The following is a 25,970-nucleotide window of genomic DNA, read 5'->3' on the forward strand; positions in this document are numbered from 1 at the left end:
AAGTAAACGTTCAGAGCCGCGTGGCCGGGTTGATTTGTTTGTGGGCTTATTTAGTTTCTCAAGTGACTTTTGCGTTGACTTTTATCTCCCCGTCTTATTTACTGCGTTGGGGTCGTTAGGGAAATCTCTTTTGGTTTGCATGGCTTCCCACAGTGTGAGGGTTTGTTTATGCATGCTGCAGAACTCTGTTTGAATATCTGCATATTGTAAAGGAACCACGGCGCTGCAGCGCGTGGACAGGATGTGTGTCTTTACAGCTCTGCTGTCTTGAGAAAACAAGCCGAGATTTATATTTTAGAATGAATACGCCTCCTCCCCAGAGATTTTATACCCCTTAAAGTGTCACAATATGTCACTAGATAATTAGAGCTGAATTGGCATGTAAGGACACTGCCACAAAGCAGGTAAAGCCAATTTGTAATCTCTTGGAACAATTTTGTAGCACTTAACGGCATGGTGGCGAGTTCTGCCATCATTTCAGGTAATTATATGTTTGACGTCTGTCTGAAAGTTTCTGTTGACAGTATCTGTGTTGGTGCTCATTTTGTTTGTAAAGCTAATTATCAATAATAGCATGAACAGATATTAGACCCATTTAGCTTTTAAATCCTCACATTTCATTATAACTTATCACAGATAGAAACTATAGGAATCCTTCTTACGCTATCATGCCTTTTTAAACTTTTGTTACCCACTAAAAAAGAAAAGACAAAAGTTTTATGATTTGAGTACAAAAAGAAAAGAATAGCCAGGACAATGAACATATTTCAAAATCTAAAAGTCGCCTTCAAGACAAAACAAAGAATTTCCTGTCGACAGCAGCTCCACAAGGTAATATGTTGAGATTAGCATTTTTTAAAGGTAGCTTGTAATAAACCACTAGCGATCCGCGCCTGAGCTAAATAGCACAATTAATTATCTAACAAGCAGCAACGTTTTATGCTAAAAGAACTGCTTGAATAAAAGGAAATCATTGTGATACCCTGCTTAATGCTTGATGCTCAGTTCCGATTTTTCTGCTGAACTCAGATTTTATTTTTAAGGTGTGCCATTCATACTTCTATTAAATGCGACCGCCATCAGGCTTCTGTCTGAACGGTTCATGACCGCAAAGCGATCCGCGTGCGCCGATAACAGAATGAGACGTCACAGAGCAGGGCACTGTTTGCAGAAGTAATGGCAAATATAATGGTTTCAAAAAGTGTTGAAATTTGTTAAAAAAAAAAAATCGAAAAAATAAATAAATGCGGATACTGGCTGGCATCTCTCCTTGTTATTATTAGAAAGCTGTTGGGAGACGACAATATTTAAACCACATCATAGCAAGACGAAGTAAGTTAAGAAGAAGGCAGTGCAGCTATTAACGGCGGTCTTTTATGGAGCGCTAGCTGCTACTGCTGTGTGTGAACGTAGCCTTGGAGCCTTCATATTAGTAGTATTCCTTGGCCCATCCCTAAAAACTACATCTTATTAATCTGCCAACTAACTCTTCAATTAGTCAATTTATCTAAGTGACTAATTGTCCTACAAAAGATGTTATTTTATTTCATTCTGTTTTTGACAGTAACCTTTTGCATTTATCTTGTAACACAGCACAACATGTAAGCAATAATGTGCTCTTTAAAGGATGAATGAATATAAAAACTGCCACCTTTAGCATGGTCAAACCAAATGAAAGGGACCGCTTTAATGTATGTACAAAGAAAAAAATTGTAAGCCTCTGTTTTTAATAGTGTCAAATATGATGAGATTGAACTAAACATAATCAAAAATTGAACACACGCCCGAGTTTAACTTGTAAAAATGTAATAGAGGCTGCAGTATTTGCATGTAACTTACAAATTACTGCTATGTAATTAGTTATGACCAAATTATGAACAGAAGTCCATCAATCAACGTGGATCTAAATGTGCCCTTAAGAACTTATTCTGTTAGAAGTGTAGCAGACAGACGGCTTGTCTAAGTTCAAACAGCTTGCAAAAAAAAAAACAACTACCTTATCTTTGTCTTTATTGTCCACATATTCAGTTACATCACCGGGTTATTCTTAAGCGTTACTTGCATGGCTTTCAGTTCGGTTTACATCTTGTTACAAGACTTTTCGCATTGGCAGACTGAGGCTGTTTCTGCAGACTGTCGATGTCTTCCTGTGAATGTGTGGGTGTTGGTGAGTTAAGTAAGCACGCATGTTGAAACGCTTGTACTCCTGCTCCTTATGTGCATCGCTACATCAACAATGAGGTAACAGACTCAGTATCTCTGCATTATTTCATTATTTCTGCAGCATTAGCAGTTGTCCTCATGGTAACGGCTGTTGTGATAGGGGTGTGCAACATAAACGCATTTACATCCTATAATGTCTCCAAGCTCTAACTAATAAGGTACTGAATTTAATTTCCTTTGTATATATTTTGTTGACGTACAGAAATGGACAAAATAAATATTTAATCTTACTCACTCTATTAGATACTGCTTCCAGCGCCGCCTTCCTGCGGCTCTCGTACTGTAGCGTGCTGGTTCATTACCAGCTAAGCCAGGCTGCCACAGAGTTTTTGCCAATGTCAAACAAATTCCTACAGTATGAACACTGCAACTCTGGGACGCCATGTATACCGCACATGTTCACTACTAAGAGGAAAATGATGAAACTGGTACCCGAATGTGACAGGAATGGTGGAATAACTACAGTACAACACTTACTGTCATGCTACGCTATGCAGACACTGTCTGCACCGATGAAGATTTACTTACCTCAGCATGCTGAGTGCTTGGAGTGGTTCCAACTGACTGCACGCTGACCTATTTTCTGATCATTTTAGCTAATTTTTCAACTTCAATCCTAGAGCTTTCATCCTCTGACAGTTCATCCTTAAATATGGGCACAAAGTTGGTATTTTTATTTTACAGATTCCACAAATCTAGGCAGTACAATTTAAACATTTTATTAGTTAATCATCAGATGGATTCCAGTTTCAAACTCCACAACCTCCTGGAAACTTGTAGTATGTGCACAAACCTTGAAAACCGGAGCATCACCAAAATACATTGGAAGGATTATAAACAGTGGACAATATTTATACAGAGAAATCATTATTGGCAGAATTAAGGCTACGTTCACACTGCAGCCTGAAGTGACCCAATTCCGATTTTTTTTTTGCCCATATGCGACCTGGATCGGATCTTTTTATGACATTCTGAACAACACAGATTGGATCTTTTCAAATGCGACCTGTGTCTGTACGGCCGGGTCGCATTAATCTGACCTGTACCTCACGATACTCGACAAACGTCACTATTCTGCGTCCTGCTATGCAGAAGCGGGAAGAAAGACGACACCCATAGCGGACTACAATGAGAAGAGCTGTCAGTGGACGGAAAGCTCCGGTTAGAAAATAAATTAATGACCGCAAAATGCGCGCCAGCATTATAATCCATGTTTACAAACACTGAGGACGCTTGCTAGGTGTGACGTCATCGCGTCCTCTACTGCGCATGCGGGACACTTAGGTTGAACGCATTCAGTTCACACAGGAGATCACATACAAGTCGCATATATTTGGAAATGTGAACGGACACGCAAAAAAATCCGATTTCACAAAAAAAAATCGGAATTGAGCATTAAGACCTGCAGTGTAAACGTAGCCTAAGTTAAGTCGACATATTCGTTGGTGGAATTGAAGAAGAAAAACTGAAAAACCTGAAAGAATGAACCGTAAACCAAATCACATGCCTGTGTGGTTTAAGAAGAACAACATTTCTCTTCACAGTGACATTTGCATGCCTGCCTCAAGTGCGATAAAAAATGTTTACATTTCTGCAAGATTTACTGGAAGACAACTGAGAAAAAAAGCTATTTACTCAGCATTTTGGCTAACCTCAAACAGTGGAGAACATGTTGTAAGAACAGGCTTTGACACATCTTATGGTTTTTTTTTTTATACGCAGTGCGTTGCACACTGTATGTATGCATGTTACTCAGAAGCCTTTTTAGGGTCTTCTTTGTTGTTCGTCTTTGTGTCCTGTGCTGGTCTAGGAGGAGTTAATTTGCATCAAATGTGCTTTTACAGCTTTTTGCAGATCTGCAGGGTACGTCGTATTTAAAACAGCATCCGTCCTTGAGCAGAGCAGTAACTCCCACGTACGTGTTTGAGGAGGATCAGTGTCTTACTTTGGGGCGATAGCTTCCCCTGCGCCCTCACATTGATTTAAAACGGGAGATGATTCCAGTAAGCAGCGGAGCAGAAGAGCGTCCTGCCTCAGAAAGGGCCGCCGCTCTGCAAACCTTTATGAAATCCTTTCTGATGAAGCAGTCAGTCATATTCGGTTTGACATCCGTTTTCTCATGATCCCATCATGCTGATGACCCTGCAGGTCAGCTACCACAAATATCCGATTTTTTTTCAGCGGCTACATTAAGACTGAAAACTCCCTCCATTGTCGTCTGTTAACAGAGGCTAAACAACGTGTTCTTTTATGCATTTTCTATTCAGTTAATAAAATGCAGGACAAAGCTGGGAACATATGCTTTGGTACCAGATAAGCTTAACTACAAACCTTAAACAAACTACAAACTTTATCAGCTCAATTTCTTCTGGTCAGTTTTTCTTACAATTAATTGTTGAATTAAGAAAAAAAACTGCTTTCTCCAGTCAGTTCGTATTGGTTTTAGCACCTTGAAAGCAGATTTGAACAGACGGGTCACACCTGAAAGCTAGAATCGGAAATATTTATATTATTTAGACAGCTGGACGTTATCTCATGTTTGGGGTTTTTTAAGCTTAGAGAATACATCCTTTACAGTTTTCCTGAGGCGGACCTCTCAGGAGTTAGACGAGTGTGTAATTGTCGGCTGCCTTCTTGTACGTTACTCAAACAGAAAGTGTTTTTAGTGGCCTACTTTGAAGAAGGAAGTTAAAGGTTAATTTGAAAGCTGATAAGCGTGTTGTCTTTTTTTTTGAGTTACATGTGACTCACTTTAGCTTCAAGCTACACCACTCCAGCTCTGATTTGCAGCCTTTCGTGTGTTTCTTATCTGGACCGATTCCAGTTTCCTCCTGTGTTGCAGTCTTAAAATCTCCACTGATTTGTATATACATTGCACTGTTTTATATTTGTTTTGTTTTATATTTAAAATATTCCTTTCTTTGTTGTGAACATTTTGGCCCCACATTGACATACAGCAAAGTGCTCATGGTTGTTGCAGCTACACCACAAATTCAGGTAGCACAAGGCACCAGAAGTAAAAAGGAAACACTGATTTTCAAAGCTTTAAAGCTCAAGGCAGATTCACAAACACCTAAAAATGAAGCGAATGTTGCAGGAGGTGTGTCCACGATGAGTCGATCTGGTAGAAAAGGAGTTTTGCTCTTGCTTTTTCTTTTTCTTTTTTTTTTAACCTGGAGCAAATCTTCTATCCTGTTATTTTATACATAATGCAATCAGGTGGGCGTTTTGGGGTGTTTGATTGTGGAGAATCTCATCAGTAGCGATTCAGTGAGCCCTGATGGCCCCCAGGGCTCCAGCAAACACGCACACGCACACACACAAACTACTGAGAGGATTCCCACTCACAGAACGATGACACCACGGACAGGCGCCACTCCGCCGCTACAAAGTCTGACTCCTCTTCTGTCCGAGAGAGAGAGAGAGATGGACATTACAGGACCTCGCCATCCCAGCTTGATATCATTTGTTCCTGGAAGCTGACTGCACAAATGGATCATCCCCTGCACGCACGAAAGAGATAAATTACATTATTTTAAATTCCTATTTATGAGCTTCATAAACAGTTGTATTGCTTTCCCCACCAGGAGAAGCTGATATGTCATCTTGGATTTATTTAAATTGCCCTATTTGCAAAAAAATAATTCCCAGAATAAGCTTTTGTGCACTTGTATATCTTTTACAATCACGCCCTCAGTTCCAGTAAGTGGGAATGACCTTTTATGATGAAGGATCCGTCTATAATCGTGTTCTGGCTGATGCCTGCAAAACTCTTCTGCAGAGGAAACTTGCGGCTCACGCTTGACTTGTTTCATTCACAATTTTAAGCCGTCTTGAATATTCTCACTTCCACATTTCAAGCGCTCTTAATTTATAAGAGTTTTATCAATGGCGGCATGCTTTTGACAGACTTGTTTTCCAACTGAATCCCGAGTTTGAATGTGGCTCGCCTTCTCGACCCCGGCTTCCCGGACACCCCCCAGTTACAGATGGAGGTCGAAAATTCGAATGAGTTGCGAGTTCTTGCAGACACGGCGTTGTATATGTGCAGACGAAACAAAAAAACACAAAGCAGAGGCAAAGTCGAGTGGGGAGTCAGTCTCTAAATATAATAATCATTAAGTGGCGGCCCAGGCCCATTAAACATAGCTGTAAGCGGCGCTGTGTGAGGAGCGGCCAGGTCCACAGCGCAACACTGTTTACACTACAAATGCGGTTGAGTTACACCATGTACAGTAAAATGGGCCTGACTGCCAGTAACTCTAGTCACTTACCAACAAAAGCATCATTTCCTGAAAGCTCCTCCCCTCCTCCCTCCCTTCTCTCCCCTCCCCTGCTCACTCACTCACTCACTCACTCACTCTCTCACTCGCTCGCTTTCTCTCCAACCACCTTTCGGCACCCAGAGGAACTAGTCCACAATCACTACCAGTGAGCCCTCTCTGCGAATACCTGCCGGTGAAGCAGGAAGCATGTTTTAGACCTGCCTCTGAGGACGTCTGAGCGTGTCTGGCTTGTGCGAGCGTACCTGTGTGTGTGTGTGTGTGGGGGGGGGTTTGGAGGCAGATGCCTGCGCTAAGCCAGGGAGCAGCAGTCCAAGGGCCGGTGCGGGTCCGCTATGGGGTGGTAGCCCGGCAGCAGTGAGGTGGTCACCGGCTCTTTGGGCTTCCTCATGGAAGTGGCTGACGGACCGAGGGAGCTGAGGTGAAGCAGGAGCTTATGTTGTGTCTATTTTCACGCTCCCCGTACTGCAGCGGTCGGACCCATGTCGCTCATGCAGCTCTGGACTAAATTATACGCTCAGCTGGGACGCCCGCTTCCCAAGGTACGGGTCCTGTTCGCTTCTGTTTTTATTCGCCGTCTGTCATCAGGCTGTTGCTGATTGAAAGCTGCTCGTGTGAATTTGTTTTTGACGTGTTGTGAAGAAACTTAAGCAGCTCGTTGTCTGTGCATGCGAGCATTTGTAATTTTGACTTCCTCGAACACACTTGCTTATGCTCGGGGGGTGCTGAAGGAGGATTTCCTCTCAGTCTTTGTAATATGTCCGCGGATATCTTGAAATTATCAGGTATTAACGAAGCCGTTCGTTAACAGGTGACAAACTATAATGTGGAGAAGTAATCGTTTCATTATCGACACTGAAAAGCAAAATAAATGTCTCCAAATGCTCTTTATTTTATGTTTTTACCATGTAGCCTCATTTCTTTTCCACCTAAAAACTCTGCAGTCAAACCCACCAATATCCCTGCATGTAATTAAATCATCAAATATTGTAGCATCACCCCAACAGAAAGCTGCAGCAACTAATACGCTTTCTCCTTGGCTGTTTTTCATTGTTAACATCAGTGTACAGGTTAGGAAAAACCCACATGTGTGAGATCGCGTCCACATGTTAAAGAAACTTCTCAGTATTCCAGTTTTTTTTTTTACATTGCAGAAGTTGTAGGGGAAGCAAAATGTGCCAAAATCGTTTGAATAATAATTGATTTTTAAACGGAACAGGCCCAGTTCCAGACTCGCAGATGTCTGACGCTACGGCTCGTTTTCCCTGTAAACTGACATTAAGCTTTCATGTGGGCTTGCTGTCTGTTTAAAAGAACGCAGTGACCTTATTTACCCTTGGTTTGAAGAACACAGTTTGTTAAAGGAGTTATCAGAAAAGAAGAACACAGTTTGTTATCAGAAAATATCAGTGTTGATGAAAGGGAAAAGCCTGGAAGTGACTGGATTAGCTGGGATTTGTGTTGCTGTGCCAGGTAATCCTCCATTGCTCCATGGAGATTCCTCTTTCCCAACCAGGAACTGTGACAAATAATTATCTGCTTTGTTCCTCGCTTCCTTCCAGTAAGCGCTCCTACCTGATACCTCGTCAGGCTAGATAGCGCTCCACTAGATTTTCTGGTCAACCTTAAAAAGTGTCTGTTGCTGTTAGGAGTTTTAAATAAAGCCACCTGTTCTCTTTTTTTTTCTTCTCTTTTCTAATAATAATTCATTAGCCGACGCTCTGGTTAGAGGGCATTTCTTATCTGTGCAATATGACTTGACGGCGGCAGGAATTGCTGAGTCTGTTTCCACTGAATTCTCGATGAAGTTTATTGACTGATTTCCTCCATATAACGCGCTCTGACGACTTACACGTGGCTTGTTTTTAAACTTGTTTTTCTGCATTTAAACACCTGAACTGATTTAAGAATAAAGCACAGCATAAAAAAATGTTGTTTTTTTTAATCTGAATAAATCCAATGCACTGCAATGATATAACTGTAAAGTAATAGTGTTCAAATATTAACATATTTAGAAGAAAAGTAAGTCTAAGGATTAAACATTAATGTTATTCTAATTAGTAAGGTTAAAAAAAAAGAAAAGTCCTCATTATATGCAACATGTACCACAAATATTCACAAATATAATGTGCGTTTTTGTCCTCCTATACCTGGCGGCGTTGTTTTATGTGCGTTTAGGGTTCACGATTAGCTTATTTGCTATTAAACTTGATTTCTTCTTCATCACATTTACAAATGTTAAAAGTGACCGAAGGGGGAGAAAAATAAACAAAACACCGGATCACTAAGGTCACTGTACTCTGCGACGTTGGAAGAAACCAAAGCCATCTCTTGCTTTGCAGTTCTTGTTGCCATGCTGTGAAAACGTCTCCGTTGCTGTGTTTAAAAAGCTCGGGTAGCTCTCCTAGGTGGGCACATGCTGTCGGTTTCCTGGTATTACACCAAACCTCAAGCATGACCATGCGTGCAGCTTACGGGAAGTGAACAAACAATGATGGAGAGGATGAGTGAGAACCACTGGGTTGAGGTTGGGGGGGGGGGGGGGGGGCGGGGGCGGGGTCTGCTCTGAGAGAAGTCAGGAGGACGGCTGCGAAGTAAGCAGTATTTTTTGATTCTGCGGAGAGTCGATCTCTGTTGCCGGACCGCCGGCTTTGTTCTCACGAGCACTGAGCTCAGCGGGCTCAACCTAAAGGCGCAGCTTTGATTTCTGGGTAACCTGCACGTCGTGTCGGGCTCGAAGAAAGCGAGGCGACTTTCTGAATAATTAATGCGCGGGGCAACAAAAAGTCTGCAAGCCGGCATATTTGTTTGTGTCGCTCGACATCAAACCAAACCAGACGGCTGCTGAGGAAGCGGGTCCGTGTCAGAATAAAAGTCCCATACAAGCTTTTATACGATGTCTCTATACCTGGCACGATGTGGGGGAAAACAGCACAGTTAAAAGGATTTTTTTTTTGTCGGAAAATAGGGACGATTTTTGTTTGCATTTTCTCTCCTTCTTTGTTTCAAGCGTACGATCTTGTACTTTAAAGTTGGCGCTGAGGTGTGTGTTGGTTTCAAAAGCTTGAGCTCCCTCTTCAGCACCACCGTGCCTTACCTTTGGCGCCTCAGGGAGATGTCCCACACGTCAGCTTGACCTGTCATATCTGTCGTATCTTTATATGAACCCCCAGCGTCTAAAACTAATTCAGCTCCTGTCTGCAGAGGCTTTTAAAAGCCGTTCTTGTTTTTAACCTTATGTCTCTCAGGCCTGCCGGGGATAAAACCTTTAAAGTTTGACTCAAAGCCAGCAGTCAAACAGCCCGTAACATTTTCACTTGATTCTTGGCCCAGAACCAAGTGGGTTACGGTCCTGGTGAGAAAGTGGCCCCTTTGACCACAGGTGTGTGAAGACATGACTGTACAGGCCAGGTGTCACGCTTTTAAGGCTATTTGAGGTCATTTTCAAAGTAAACTTGTTTTTGCTTCATTTCACGTCTATTTCCCAGATGTTCTTTCTCTCGGACTCAAGAACCTTCACTTCTTTACGCTTAAAGCAGCTTCTTGAAATAAAACACACATGTCATATGAGGAAGCCACTTTTTAAGAAAAAAGGCCTGAATTGTGGTTGTAATGTTGTTTTCTCGCTGTGACGTTTTCCGTCCCTTGTGTTGCTTTTCTCCGTGCGCGGTGGCGAGATAACCTGGGCTTGTCGTTCCTGCCTTGTTTCAGGTTCCCGTTATCGCTCCGGCTGCAGATGCGGGCGACTTTAGACACGCGGCTGTTTTCGTGTAGCCATTTCCTGAGTTGCCGGTTCTGTTGTCTTTTGCATTTAAAAAGCAAAGCGGCACAGAGAAAAGGGGAGGAACGTAAAGTAAGCATTAAATGATGCTTCACTTACTCTTACTCCATGAAATGAATTATGACAAATGTAATTTTGTTTTTGCTATAATGTTTTTCTCCCGTTGAATACACATCCTCAAAGATCAGATTTTTAAGACTACGCCGCGGCTGTAAGACGAGGTCTGTTAAATTACCTTCACCAGGAATATCTAATAAATATGGATGTAAAACCATTTTTCTTCAACTTTATATAAAAAGCGAAGTTTGCTCAGCTTAATCTCAGACCTAAGCAGCATCAGTGTGAGGCGTTCTCAGGTTTGTCTGTAAATGTCACAAATGGCAGAGGTCACCCCTGTGTCGCCTGTGCACTCCTCTCACATCCACTTCTCTCAGCTTTTGGGGCGCACAGAGTTTCTCCCGTGAGACACAGAAGCAGATAAATATTTACCTACCTTAGTTATTTTCATCTGCTCTGACTTTCATGTTTTCCAAAGCGGAGAAAGTCCGACATGGCGTTGTGGTTTCGGTGTACGGTCAGTGGCAACATTTCTCAGTCGTCGTCTCAGTCGTTGTGTTGGGAATGGACATATAAAGGTGCGCAGTGAACCGTCCGTGGGGACACAGAGAGCAGCTGCTTTAGAGACACTCATATCTGTATGGTTTTAATTCAGTACAGCTAAGTAAATCCACACTGAACATTATGGAGACGTGGCCTTGTTAATCCTCTCTGCTTTATTTGTTCCTTTCTGTGACTGACTTCCTGTTGGCCAAACCTACTGCGCAACAGATGATTTTTATTGTTTTTTTTTTTTTTTTTCCTGCCTCCGACCTTTTTATTTTGCAGCGCCGCTCCTCACGCTGCCCTGTTTGCTTTGTCGGTGGAAGAACTTGAATTATCGTGGCAGATTTTTTTTTTTTTTCCGCTGGTTGAAGCCGCCGCGTTATAGAAATCTGCGATCCTCGTTTCTGCCGATCGCACCCGGCAAGTTTTTGGTAAAGCCCTAAAATCTAATCTGAAATCTCTACTGGATCTAATTAATATTTTAGATAAACAATTATATTTTTTATTCTTGTTAAAATAGTTTCTGGTAGAAAATGAAATTAAAGATATCCAGTATCCGGTAATATATTACACTTTTACTTATATACCCACAGCTCCAGCTTGTACTGCCGATGCCAAAAGGTTTTTTTGTGAACTTTTGAACATTTTATAGCCAGATATCCAATAATCACTTCTTACTCTTAAAAGCTAACCTTTCAGAAAATTACATTGTTTGTATTAAAAGTCCCATTTCAGAATGCTTAAACATCTCTTCTTCTTAAAAGAAGACAGGACCTCACTTTTCCTATCCATGTTTTAAGATCGCTGCTGCATATATCTGAAAATACATTCCTCCTATCTAGAATGATTACTGAGCATATCAGCAACAGAATCATTACTCTGAGAAAGTCTCATTTCAGCAACCTATAATCTCATTACATTGTATCTATATTGTTGCTGGTTTTAAATCTAATTGCTCTGGTTTGAAAGGGCTTTTTCACCAGTCAGTATTTACCAGACAAATGTACTGGTTAAAATGTGTTTTTCGGATGTCTAAAATTATATTACAGATATTTACTCTACCTTTTCATTTTATGGATGTAATATTAAACTTATGTGTTGATTCAAATCTATTTAATTTTCTTAATATTGTGCCAATTTACAACTGGTGATTTATTTTTGGATAATTGCCTTAATCGCTGAGATAATTAAATGTTAAAATGGCCTGCCGTAAAGGCTTTCGGCGCCGCTGTTTACAAAACTTGTAGCTCTGGTCTTTGAACTTGATTCGTCAGCCTGCTGCTCGCTGGGACACTTGACATGGCATCCTTTTATTTTCCAGAACATATGAAAACAGTGGAAAGTTTCAAGCAGGAACGTCAGCAGCAAGCAGTCCCTGGCTTGCTGTGTAAAGACTTGGCACGGCATGAAGCCCTGCTTCAGGAGGTATTTTACTTTGATTGGCCACGGGCAGCAGGCCTGGGACAGGCTGGGCTGGACTCATCGAGGGTCAAGAAAGGACACAATCAATTTAACCTGGTAGACTTTTACATAATAAAAGTTTACATAATAAAACCTATTAATCACTCATTATTCCCGTATTTCCACTGGAAATAACATGTTTAGCTGGAGTCAAAGAAAATATAGACGGGTTCTCTGGTAAATCGTGATAACAGTACGAATTTTCAAACTGTTTTTCTTTTGATCTCAGATCAGAAATTGTGGCTTTATGCTGGCAGGGGAAGACATTTAAGCATTTGAACATATTTTCTTCAAATGGATGTTTTTGGGCCAAAGCAAACCTAAAGCCTTCTCTGTGTATTAAGAGGAGCTGCCAGACAAAGGGACTCTTTCGGCTCATCAAAGGAAAACCTGATTTATGTCACACCAAAGATGATTCACACTGTCCAGGAAACTTTCGGGGTGAAGTCTGCCACACGCCACAGCAAATCATCTCCTTACTTCAGCTGTCAGCAGCTGCTTGACAGTCAGTCTCAGCTTAAAAAAATATTCAAACCCCTTCAACTTTGACACATTTGGTCAAGATATGTCTGCAAACTTGTTTTATTTAATGCTATAAAAAAAACACTAATCATTGTGAAGTTGAAGGAAACGATTGAAATTATTTTACAAATTAAAAAATCTGAAAAGTGTGAACTGCCTGTTTTCATCCCCTTTAGTCTGATACCCTGAAATACAATCTAGTGCAACCAGTTGCTTTACAAGTAATGTAATTAGTAAATAAAGTGCAACTTTTGTGTAATTACATTTTAGAATAAGTCCAGATGTTCTGTGAAGGCTCCAGATGTTCTTTAGAGAACATTAATGAACAAACTGAATTATGAGAATCAAGGAACATACCAGGCAGGTCTGAGATAAATATATGGAGAGGTTTAGAGGTTCTAAAACAATGTCCTAAGCTTTGGACAGTTATGGAGCGCTGTTAAGTCCTTTATCCAGTAATGAATAAACTTCCAGGCTGGTGAAGGATTAAAAGAAAAGCAAGAATGCTACGGTAACTCTTTAGGAGCTGCAGAGATTCATGACTCAGGTGGTAGAACCTGTCGACAGCACATCTCTTTCCTGTGTACTCCACAAGTCTGAGAAGAAAACCATTTCTCAGAGAACGCCATTAGAAGTCCCCTTATAAATAAAATATGTAAAGGACACATCAAATGTCTGCAGGAAATGCTACAGTCAGATGAAACTAACATTCAACTGCTGAGCCTGTGACGTGGTTCAAAACTTAAAGGCCCCGAACACACCATTCCTGTGAAGACACATGGCGGTGACAGCATCATGCTGCAGGGGACGTCTTTCACCAGCAGCTGGTCAGAGATCACGAGAACTGAATGGAGTTAAATACAGAGCATCGCCAGATTGAAACATGTGGATGTGTTAGCGCCGCCCTGTCAAAATCCAGACTTGAATATACGAGAAGCTGAAATTCACCAAAGATCACCATCCGACACAACTATGCATTACAGGTCATAAAATGCTAATAACAAACATTGACGTTTGAGGTTGGGCTGGGCCCTTATCGTATTGTTTTATCGTTATTGTGAAAAATTTCTTATCGTGAGAAGAATTAGGATTTATCTTGACGACGATAAATTCCAGCTAGCGGTGTCTGAAAAACCCCTTATAACGGCCATTATTGTCTGGATTGTTATTTTTGCTATTTTCTCCACTGTTGGTTTCTTGAGCCCATCAATTAATTAAAAAATATTATTAAATGCAGTTCCTCTGTGCAGTTTGGTAATAAAAATCACGCTTCTTTGTGTAACTAGAGTCCAGATGAAACGTGTTTTGAATTTAGTTTTAATATATGTCGCTTTTTTAAACGTTTTTTTTAAGGACAGTACTTGTGCTTACTGGGCTAAAGGTGACATGCAGTCACAGCCACACAGCTTCCTGAAAAAGAGTGCAAGAAGCTGTGAATAGTCTTTTATCATCACTTGTCACAATATTACCACATCATGATCAAATTTAAAGTTTGTCTCACCCACCGCTTGGTTGAGGTGATACTGTTTAAATATGGACAAATTCAAAGTGTATGAATACTTTGAAGCTTTGTTAGTCTGTGGGAAAATCAAGACTCAGCTGTAAGGCTTAGTCCTGGCCTAAAGTCTCAGCCGACCAGAGATGTGGACAGCTGACCGTAGCATAACCCTGACAGAAAAACCGACCGGCAATAGTCTGCCTGCTCCTAACTCCAAGCTCTCTTGGTAAAGAGACCCGCAGACACACGCTCCACCAGTCGGGGCCCTGTGGGCTGAATGGAGGAGGTCAGAAGCCGGCCCCCGGGGGGCAGAGCCTCAGACAGGAGCTGTTTCACTCGGCTGGCCACAGGGGGCAGTGTGGGACGTTTCACAGCTCTGCGTTCCACCGCCCCTCACAAACAAACGCAGAGAAACCACAGAAAGTGACGGATGAGATATCAGGGCACCTACACGGCTCACTTTCAAAGCCTCGAGCCGCCCACATCGCAAGCTGCTGCTACTTCACCGTTGCATTTCCAGATATCAATCTCATGGCCAGAGTGTACCTCGCATCCCCTGCCTCTGTTTCTGCCTTTCGATATGCATGTGTGTTTTCCTTTAAATAATGCCTCACAGTGATGATTGACACCCAGCTCCGACAGAAGTTTTAAGTCTGATAGATAGTGTTGATGTGACAGAGCCTCCATGGGGAAATCTAAATCTGGAACATAAACAAAGAAAATCCAAAGGAGCAGAAGGCAAACAAATGACAGACAGATGGGAAACAAGTTGGACAGCACCTTAATTATCAGAGTGGATAGAAATGTGCAGGGAGGACATAGAAGTACAGTCGGTGATGCTAGGGTCATTTAAGGTATCAGTTTGTTTGTGTGTCAGTCTGGTATGCAGGGGAGAGGGGGCGGCCAGGGTGACTTGTTTCCTGGCCTTGGCATAGCAGCCAAGCTGGCTGTGTGTAGGAGGGGAAAGCCCTGGGCCGGGCCGGGCCAGGCCGGGCCTAAAGCATCAGTCTTTGGCCGGGCAGTGAGGCAGGTTACTGGGTCTAGCAGGACGTGGCTCAGGAGTGAGAAAAGTTGGTTCCCTGTCTGAAATGTACTTTTCTGTAATTCAAGAGAATTGTGGCTTTTATTAAGTAGCAGTAGAGATTGGCCAATCTGGGTTTTTCTGGATGTTACAGATTTACGGGTTTCTTTGGGATCCGACCTGCTGATCCCGATTATGACTGATTCTGGTTTTATGTTCTAAGGAATATAAAACATAATAGAAAAAAAGTTGAATCCAGTGGAAATGTGTCGGAACTACATCGACAAATGTTTTATTTTACCCAAAACAAGGATGTGCTGGTGATGTGTTTATAGACCCAAAGTGGTAGGAGTTCTGAGTTTTGGTGCATTTAACAAACAAGTAAAAAAAAAACATTTTGTCTGTGTTTAAGCTTCAAAAAACGACCGATGACTGATAATAAATAGATTAATTGGAATGAAGGTATATAGTAAGAGATGCCAGATACCATATGCAATAGCAGCTGAGTCTGTCATAGCCATAACCAGCGACCCTGTATCCTTTGAGACTGCTTCAAGTTTGGTGTTTGGTCATCTCTTTTATATTTGTCTCACTTTACCGTTATTAACTAAAATAGAAAGAGTGCTGGGTGACACTTGATATCATAAATCTATTTTTATCTGTCATGTCAAGGTAGGTTAAATCTAAACAGTCAGAAGTTAAATTCAACAGTGAATGCTGTGCATTAATTGTAGACTTTAACAATTTAAGATCAATTGCAGCATCCACACTCTTAGCAAAACAAACAAAAACACACAAACATTGATATAATGTATTAAATAGAATAAAAAATAATAATTTAAACGGTGACAATCAAGCCCCACTTTTACTTTTTTATCAGCGGTTTTATTGTCACATTTTTTTTTAAATCAAATGGGAAAAAAAAAAAACATTTAAAGATATTTATATTGACCTTTAGTTGATTTAAACCTACATTTTTCTCCACGTGCATATTTGTTTCATTTCATCCTGAGAGCAGCTTGGAAGCAGGTTGCCTGTCTGTTTTGTACATCGTCAAACAGATCACCCACAGGGCAGCATAAAGAAATAGATGCATGGGGAGAAGATGCAAACTCAATGCAAAAAGGCACCGGCCAGGATTCGAACCCATGACTCCCTTGCAGCAAGGCAGCAGCAGTGCTACTAGCTGTGCCACCATGCAGCCCCTGTTCCCTTATCAGGACCAGAATTATGGGTTTCGGCCAAATCAGTCTTCCAACTAACTTGAATTTTCTTCTGACTAATGATTACAAGTTTGGCTTTGTTGAAACTTGATGCTAATTTACTTATGTAAAAAAATATATATTTCTTTGAAAATATGTTACCTTCCCACTTTACTCCGATGCTGCTTAAAATAATACGATCAGCAACAATAACTTTAGGCTCTATAGTCATATTTATGAATAACATAAAAGTCTGGATGAGTGTGTGTGCTCTCCCCACACAGCAAATCCAGCACCTTCACAATAACTACACAGCAAATGGCTCTAAGGTTTAGTATTTATGCTGCAGGTCCGATTGTTAGAGCTGATAAACAACACCTTCTGGCACAGCCAACCAGAAAAAAAAAAAAAAAAAAAAAAAGCCACTGCAGCTCTGCAAATATCTTGCAAGCAGGAGAAACCTGTTCTTGTCTCTGTGTGCATGCATTAATCATCATCCGGTAGACAAAAAGGGGGGGGGTGGTGTTTGGACAATGCTGTCTTTATGGACACATTGTGTCTGCTGTAGGGATTTGTGCATCAAGCTCTGGGGCTGTTAGTTGAGACCGGTGGCTTGAGAAGTTACAATAGGGGAGAAACTGAAATAAAAGAGGAAGAAGTAAAAGGCCAAAAGGACGGAGCGAGCAAATGGCAGGGAAACACGCGTCTACGGGCTTTTAACGCGCACACAACCGAACCTTTTCACAAAGCTTTCAACCTAGAATGAATTCCCAGAAAGCTACAGTGAGAGAAACATTTGCATGTATTTGCAGGTCATGAATTTTATGCACAGCAGGAAAGAAAGAAAGGAGGAGGGGGGGGGGGGGGTGTTAGCACGACAGAGAGTGTCTCAGAGAGGCAGGATTAGCGGTTAGATGGCTGCAAGCTGTGTGCTGAGGAAGCAGACAGATTAGCATTGGGCCGGTTGGAGCTCAGGCCTTATCTCTGCTCGGCAGGGCCCGCTCACAGCAGCAGCAAACCAAGTGGCCCCGGGTACGGGCCTGCAGCGGGGCAAACACTGCCGCCTCTGTTACGCACCGGCTGCACAGCGCGATTAGCATGGCGCCCAGCTCAGACCGTGCCTCAGTTAAAACCGCTGCGGTCCTCCGGCTCCTCGGGGGTCGGCTCGGTCCAGTTAATAACGCCGCTGAACACACAACGACGGACTGGGAACGTCTAATGACTTCATTGCCAAACAGTCACATAATGGAGGCTTCCTTAGGAGACACTGTCAAATACCTGCTTTAGTTTTTACCTTTGTTTGTTTTGACTTCATACTTTTTTTTGAAATATCCCCGTATTAAGTCTCCGTTTGAAGGTTTTCTATTAAGACGTCTGCTTTTGTTCTCGTTTTCCACGGCGAAGGCGTGCCTTGTGTCCTCATTCATCCCAATTCTTAAGTGCAAGCCGGAAGTGAATGCCTACAAAGAGAGGGATGAGATGTGATGACAGTCTGAGATTATTTGAAAGAAAAGGGACAAGGGATAGGTAGGACGTGACAGCGGCGGAGGAATACGCCTTTGTCGCTACACAAAAGCGGGTCGTCCCGCTTGGCTGTATCTCGTTTAGATCAGCCGCGTGGTCTTCCTGCAGCTTTCGTGCCCCATCCTGCCCTCAGGAAGCGAGCGCATGCACCCGTACAAAAGGAACAAGGACGCAGAAACACGGTAAAATGATTGTTGAAGCAGCACCGGTCACAGAGTTACCAGAAAACACAGCGGTTCCTAAACATCTCTAAGACGTAAGCAGCACACGGTGTGGAGCTTTCTTTTTTTTTTTGCATATCATCCTCCCCGTGTCCCATTCCTGCATGATGTCGTCACGTCGGCTCCGGGGGCTCGAGGTCTCATCCTCTCATGGTTGTGAAACAAGTTCAGATGATCTGAGTAATGTCTCTCCGGGAACTGCGACAGTCGTCCCAGCAGCTTCTCAGCAGCCTCGGGTTAACAGCATATTGTTAACAGTGAGTCAGCGTGGCAGCTGACCGTTTCTAGTCATTTTGGCTTTTTTTCATGCTCAGAGCTGCGTCACCCTTCCTTCAAAGGCCGTTTTAGGTTATTTTAGCAGGGAGAATGCAGGAAGTTGCGCTCTGTCACTGAAAGTAAAAAGAGAAACTTAAATGGGTTTTGTTGGGATTTTATGTCGCAGGGCAAGAGGAAAGTAGTGGAAAGTAGTGATGCTCTGGACAGATGATAGTATTTTTTTTTTTTTTTTTTTGTTTCTGTTCAGTCGGAGGCCCATAAACTAAATCTTCAGCTGTCTTTATTTTGGTCTCACCTACACTCCTAACAAGATATAGTGAAGTTTGTGGGTTCTATGGGACAAAATGGTGAAATATGTAAGCAATGCGAATCCCTTTGCATGCCACTAATTGCCTTAATTGTGGGTCAAACAGATCAAATTTTGTTTGTGCAACCCACAATCCAATATGGAACAGCTATTTCACCGTTTTTCTCTGAAGGGTGGGCTTAGTCTTCTCTGGTCTGGGCTTTGGCTGGAGGAGAAGCTTCCCCGCAGCATGACGGCGCCTCTACTCTGTCTCTCTGGTGTTTTCAGTAGCATCACCGCTAACCGGGAAAGAGAATTCGTCGCTTAGGTTTATTTTTAGAAGAGAAAGCAGCTATGCTTATTTATAGGTGGGGCTCCCTTTAGCAACGTCATGCGTGGCAGAGCGAACGGAGTCGAAATCGTAATGGTTTTATAATCCACAAGCAGCTGAGCATTTGTCAAGCCTCAGCGAAGGTTACGGCCCTTTAGACAAACATTGGCGAGCTGTTTGCTGACAAATATTCTTAGCGAGGAGCCAAATCCTCGCTCGCCAATTTAGCGCTAAAGACTATACGTCACCCTCATCTCCTCGCCGGTTTGTTTTTTCCTCTCGCTCTCTAACAAAGTTTAGCTGACGTTAAAATAACTTGTTTCACCAGAGTCTCCGTTTACATCTGCTCTCTTTCACGAGATCGCATGAGCTTTGCAGGAAGTGGCGCATTGCTCCCTCTGGCACAATAATTACAATGATATCGCGCAGTGTGTGTTGGGCTATTATTTACAAGCCTTATGATGCCTGCATGTGTGAGTTTATGGAGCGGCGGGTGTGGGAATTTCCTCTGCAGTGGAAGGGTACTCAGACCGGCTTTCTCTCACGGACCCGGCGCTCTCACTGCCTAAATCGTGACGATCATTTTTCCAAAAACAGCGCGGCCAACCTTTACCCGCCCACACACACACACAAATCTATGTTTACATGTCTCTGGGGGTCATGGTGTGTCTGCGAGAGGCTGGTTAAAGAGTACGGCACGCTAATGGCTTTGGAAAGGATGGAAGTGGAGGGTGAACTGAGAGACACCCGGAGCTGAAATGACAGAAAGCTCATCATTGTGCCAAGCTCCCACTTCCCTGCCTCATAAGCTCATTCTCACACATCTGCATCCAGATGCTTGTGTTTAGAGGTGAACCAATCAGTTTTGTTTCCAAATTCCCATCTTCTGCTTTTGTAAAGATTGATGCCACGTTGGGTCACAGTCTCACTTAAAGAGCTATGTTGTCACAAGATCTAGGAGAACCGTTATAGTTTATTTTCCAGCCTTCGTTCTGTGAGCGGTCGTTAATTATTCACATCAGGAGGAGAGGGTAAGTCAGACCAGAGAGGAATAGCTGTTAAAATGAGGTTTACTAAAATTATTCAGGGATGAAGTGATAAAATGTTGCCATTTAAAGCTGTATTTAACACCTTATATTAGCCATTTGCATGTTTACTGCAGCGAAAATACAAACATGTAGAGTTTGACCTTAACTCCGAGCTTCCCAAAAGCTTGCTAATATTTCCAGATCCGCTACAGTCTTAAGACAAGCGAGATTTAAAGCCGATAAGGATAAAACTGAGTAGCTTTACTGTACCACATACAGCCTTTCTGTTATCTGATTGAAGTGTTGCTCTCTCTCGCTTTCTCTCAGCCTAAACAAACTGCAGACGTGTCTCGAAAAGTTCAACGCAACTCAGTTTCCGTTTCAGCTGCTTCTGACATTTCTGTGCCTCCTATCGCAGCTATGTGGGGGCGACTGTGGCTCAACGGGCGGAGTAGTCGTCTTGAAATCGGAAGGTTGTGGGTCCGATTCCATCTACCCCCACATGTCACATGTTGATGTGCCCCTGGGCAAAGCACTTAACCTGAAATAGCCTACTGATCTGCGTATGGGTGTGTGAGCGGGCGCATGATTAGGTGAATGTGGTTATAGTGTAAAGCTCTGAGTGGTCAGCATGACTGGAAAAGCGCCTTATAAGTTTAGTCTGTTTACCATTTATGGCCTCTTTATTGCTAAAAACGGCCGTCTCTGATATTTTCTTCACCCACAACAAGCTCAGCGCTCAGATGAACTCCAGATGAACTATGTGCAGCCTGGCAGCTCTCAGTATGATGCATTAACTGCTCTGCAAAGGAATAAAGATGTTTCCATCATCAGTCTTTGCCAATCAGCCTAAAAATTCCTCTGGTCCTCAACTCGCTCGCTCATTTTTGCATGTGACTTTGTTTTGTGCAGCCTCGTTAAAACGTTGTCGCGCTGCCCATCGCCGTGGAGGATGTGATAAATGCCTGCTGTCTTTCTCTCGTCTTCAGGACCTGTCCTGCATCGATGACCTCTCCAACTCTCTGTTCTCCTCCCCGGCGGACTCGCTGTCAGAGTATGCCGACTCCCAGCCCTACATCGGCCCCAATCCCAGCGATGCGATGCCCACGCTCTGGGACGTTAACACTAGCAACACCACACAAGCACAGAGCCACTTAGAGGTCAGTAGCAAGCCCCCGGGGCATTAATGATCACCAGGAAGCTCCTGTTACTGCAACCGCTTCTACATGCTGAATGTGAGAGATTTATTTAAATGAGCTGATTGATGAGTGGACGGGGAAGGATGCTATGAAAGAGACCAAACAATGATCCCATCCTCCTGCTCAGCTTGTAAACACTACTTCTGTGCTCACTCAGCCTCACGCTGATCCCTCTGAATGTTATGTAATGGATAGTAGATGCATTAACACCGTTTTGACTCAGATTTTAGATCGTCTAGCAAAAAGAAGAAAAAAAAAAAGGTGAAACTGATGGAAGTGATGTAACGTCAAATGTTTGGTTTGATATTACACCCTGGAGCTGAAATCATATCTGGTTAAGGAAATGAATTTGTCCTTCCTTGTTTACAGCATAAAGTTAAGACATTTTATCCAGAAAAGTACTTGTTAATGTTTGCATGCACAGATACCAGCATACTTCAGCTAAATATGTGTTAAAAAAAAAAAGAAAAAAGATTGGGATTGTCCTGCCTCTAGTAACAGATTTAAAGTTGCCCAGCTAATAAAATAAGAAAGAAACAGAAAAGCGAGTATATTTGGCAGTTTTACATTTTATGATCAAATCATGTTTTTCTTCACATTTACTATTATACCAACATTAAGAGGGCTTTAATGCAAGAGTTACTCTGTTGTTTTGCTGCACGTCTAAGACTAAAATATTAGTTATAAATTGCTCCTATTGTTCAGTCATTTTACTGATAAAAGGAAAAGTTACCATTCAGAACTTTCCAGCAAGTCAGAGATCTTAAAAAGCGCCTCCTCTGTTCTCCCTGCATTGCTGCCTGTTAGAAGCCAGTTGCGTTAGATGGGTGCGGTGATATTTTTTGATATGATCAGACTTCATTGAGTTCACCGACTCGCTGAAAGCTTTTATATTTTCCTTTTCATTCAGCCCTCGTTTCACCCATTATGCTTCCCAGACACGCGCGGCTTTATCTGCCGCTTGTCGGCGGCGGCTTTTCACCGCCCGGCGTACAAATTGCATTTTGCCGAGTGGCGCTGAGAAAGATCCCTGAAGTACCCAGACGCATATAACGACAAACAAACACAGCAATTTCTCAGATTGGTGTTCTTATATTTTTTTTTATGTTCTTTTGTTTTTGTCTTGTTCATTTTTTGTTTGTTTGTTTACTGCATTTAGCGCTTGTGGTCTTTATTTGGGTTTTTGAGTGTTTCTTCATTTTATGTTTTGTTGACAGCAGAATGGCACCAGCAGGTTTCAAGGCTTGACCAGTTTGGGCGATATTGCTGCTATAATCAGCACTCCTTTAGGACTCCAGGTAGCACCCGTCTCCAGCCATGTTCTAACCAAATGAGCCAATTCATTATCAGTTCTCACTAACACGCAGATTAAAGTTTGCTTGTGTGTGTCTGGAAAAACAGGAACATTTTTATAGTGTCATTACTTATCCGGGGACATTTTCTAAACAGTTCCATGTTTATTCTTCACTCTTTCTCTGATTCGTGTTTTTGTTTTAATAATCAAACCAGTATAACTTCAGAGTCCAGAACGTAATAATCTGATTCACATCGCCGTGTCTTTTTTTTGTGGTGTTTCCAGCCTCAGGGAACGCAGCCGCCACCACCAGAGGAGGAAGAGGAGGCTGAGGAGGAGGAAACAGAGGAGCTCGGCCATGTGGACACATACGCAGAGTACAAGCCCTCAAAATGTACGCCGCTAGCCTGGAAATCGGGATGCTTTCCTCGTGCTTTTTTTTTTACACGTTTCTAATTCTTTTGTTTTGTTTGTTTTTCCAGCCACGATAGGAATTTCACATCCTGACATAGTTGTGGAAACCAACACACTGTCCAGCGTCCCTCCTCCCGACATCACATACACCCTGTCTATCCCGGAGCCAACTATCAACAGTGGCCTGCTGTCTGCACTACAGTTAGAGGCTATCATCTACGCCTGTCAGGTGAGAATATCAGCAGAAACTCATCTATAAACGGTTCCTTACCATTCACTTTCATCTGCAGTGTTATATCTGCACGTCTGCTGATGTTTCTGCTCCTTCTTTGCTCTCGAGCAGCAACACGAAGTGATTCTCCAGAACAACCAGAGAGCGGGCTTCCTGATTGGAGACGGGGCAGGCGTTGGAAAGGGACGCACCGTGGCAGGAATCATTCTGGAGAACTACCTTAAGGGACGAAAGAAAGCACTGTGGTAAGAAGGATAATACACTGCCTTGCTGTACTTTGTTACCATTTTGCCATGCTATTAACCATAAAATTGTATTTTACTGTATATGGCAGAAAAAAACAAGCTCGGGCAAAGTTTCTATGTTTTACTCGTCCAAATGTGAAATGGCGTATGCTGTGCGCTACATTAGCCTTAGCATGTTGTAGCCTGTGAAACGGTGGTCTGAAATCATTTTTTATTTCCTGCTCCTTCCCTCAGGTTCAGCATATCCAATGACCTGAAATATGACGCAGAGAGAGATCTCAAAGACATAGATGCACCAAATATCCCGGTGCATGCCTTAAACAAAGTGAGTCAAGAGAGGGAATTAGTGCTAAGAGTTACGGTGGAAATGGGATTTGTTGTTGTTGTTCCAATGGGGACATCAAGTAGAATTTCAATTTTTCCTTTTTTCTTTTTTTTTCTAACATTCTGAATCATTTTAAATGTTTCTTTTTTTTTCTAACATTCTGAATCATTTTAAATGTTTTTGTAGATAAAGTATGGAGACACAGCTACCTCAGAAGGAGTCCTGTTTGCAACGTACTCTGCACTCATTGGAGAGAGCCAGGCAGGAGGGCAGCACCGGACCAGAATCAAACAGATCCTGGACTGGTGCAAGCACGACTTCGATGGAGTTGTATCCTTTCATTTGGCCGTCCCTGTAGCTCTCGCTGTCTTTTCCTGCTTCCGTTTGATCCTCAAGGATAGTCCGTTTCGTTGCGTTTTTTACCCTTGACCTCTCGCCGCTGTAGATTATTTTTGATGAATGCCACAAAGCCAAGAACGCCACATCGACAAAGATGGGCAAGGCGGTCCTCGACCTGCAGAACAAGCTGCCGCAGGCCAGAGTGGTGTACGCCAGTGCCACAGGTGAGGCTGACGGGTAAACGTCCGCTGGTGCCAAGCAGGAAATAGGACCGGCTTTAAAATTATACTCGTCTTTTTAATGTCCCCTAGGTGCCTCTGAGCCAAAGAACATGATTTATATGAGCCGCCTGGGAATCTGGGGCGACGGCACGCCCTTCAGGACCTTCGATGACTTCCTGCATGCCATTGAGAAGCGGTATGCGGAGTCTGATTGATTCAGTTGAACCTTTGAATCATTTGAATGTTTAAGTTTTAATAGTGAAACGCCCATTAGTTAGTCATGTAGATAATTTCTCTTTCCATACAGAGGGGTCGGGGCTATGGAGATCGTGGCCATGGACATGAAAGTGAGCGGGATGTACATCGCCAGACAGCTAAGCTTCTCTGGCGTCTCTTTCCGCATCGAGGAGATCGGCCTGGACAGCGACTTCAAAGAGGTCTACAACAAAGCCGCCAAGCTGGTGAGGCGATCAGACCGCCGTGCCTGTCACATTTGTCTATTCTCGTCCTAATCTGTTTTTGTGACGATCATGAGCTTTCTGCTGACATGCTAAATCTGTGCGCAGTGGGCGGAGGCGTTGAAAATGTTCATGCAGGCGGCGGACGAGCTGGGCCTGGTCAGCAGGAAGTCCCTGTGGGGACAGTTCTGGTCATCTCACCAGCGCTTCTTCAAATACCTTTGCATCGCTGCCAAGGTGCGCTGCCTGGTGGAGCTGGCCCAGAAGGAGCTGGAGGCTGGAAAGGTCAGCGCAGCGCCTCAAACACCACTTCTGTTAGTCTTAATGTTACGAGACACAGACTCTAGCAAGAGAAGTTGACAGAGAGAGGAATGTTTGTTAAATGCTTAATATGTTCAGCCATGGTTTGATTATTCCTTTTATTTTTTTGTCACACAAAGTACAATAAAGCTATTGTTTTCAAACAGAATAGAAAAAGGAATGAATTTGATTACTCGTTTTTTTTTTTCTGATCTGGATAAAAATGGAAGAACGTCTTTGAAAAGTATTTGTGTTGCCAGACTTTATTTCCCTGTCCCATTGTCTAAAGACTCCATCCACGTTTGCTCCATCACAGTGCATAGTCATCGGGCTGCAGTCTACTGGAGAATCGCGCACCAGGGAGGTCCTGGACGAAAACGACGGGCATCTGGACAGATTTGTTTCTGCAGCAGAGTGAGTGAAGGGGGGGGGGGGGAAGAAAAAGGCTTTTGTTCTGGCAATTAGGTTTCATTTCTGATAGTCAAAACCACATCAGCATAAGAATAGCAACGTCTCAGACTTTCCTTTTAGCTACCTCTCTGACATTTCTGACCCAGTTTTGAAGAGTTTTCACTGTTTGTCGTCTGGGTTTATTCCTTCACCTTTTTGTTTTTGTTTTTTTTTACGTCAGACCACCAAATAGTGATTCTGTGTTTTTGGGGTCGTTTCCCACACACTACGAG

At 42.7% G+C, this 25,970-nt stretch overlaps 1 protein-coding gene across 6 annotated transcripts in view; it reads left to right on the top strand.

Annotated features, from left to right (window-relative positions):
- The window catches only part of si:ch73-63e15.2 (strawberry notch homolog 2), a 74,264-nt gene that overhangs the window by 35,238 nt on the left and 13,056 nt on the right, over window positions 1–25,970 (top strand). For 3 of the 6 annotated variants that reach the window (XM_012871642.3, XM_036141379.1, XM_012871646.3), the window contains 12 exons: window positions 21,250–21,420; window positions 22,677–22,757; window positions 23,039–23,147; window positions 23,236–23,396; window positions 23,511–23,644; window positions 23,879–23,969; window positions 24,156–24,299; window positions 24,415–24,532; window positions 24,620–24,725; window positions 24,837–24,990; window positions 25,096–25,272; window positions 25,604–25,701. In XM_012871642.3, the coding sequence (XP_012727096.2) occupies window positions 21,250–21,420; window positions 22,677–22,757; window positions 23,039–23,147; window positions 23,236–23,396; window positions 23,511–23,644; window positions 23,879–23,969; window positions 24,156–24,299; window positions 24,415–24,532; window positions 24,620–24,725; window positions 24,837–24,990; window positions 25,096–25,272; window positions 25,604–25,701 (1,544 nt within the window). Of the gene's footprint in view, window positions 1–6,668; window positions 7,049–21,249; window positions 21,421–22,676; window positions 22,758–23,038; window positions 23,148–23,235; window positions 23,397–23,510; window positions 23,645–23,878; window positions 23,970–24,155; window positions 24,300–24,414; window positions 24,533–24,619; window positions 24,726–24,836; window positions 24,991–25,095; window positions 25,273–25,603; window positions 25,702–25,970 lie in introns of those variants that run through there. The other 3 variants (XM_012871647.3, XM_012871644.3, XM_012871645.3) reach the window with 3 other exon arrangements.

The sequence above is a fragment of the Fundulus heteroclitus genome, chromosome 9, assembly GCF_011125445.2.
Source record: "Fundulus heteroclitus isolate FHET01 chromosome 9, MU-UCD_Fhet_4.1, whole genome shotgun sequence".
Lineage (NCBI taxonomy): Eukaryota > Metazoa > Chordata > Actinopteri > Cyprinodontiformes > Fundulidae > Fundulus > Fundulus heteroclitus.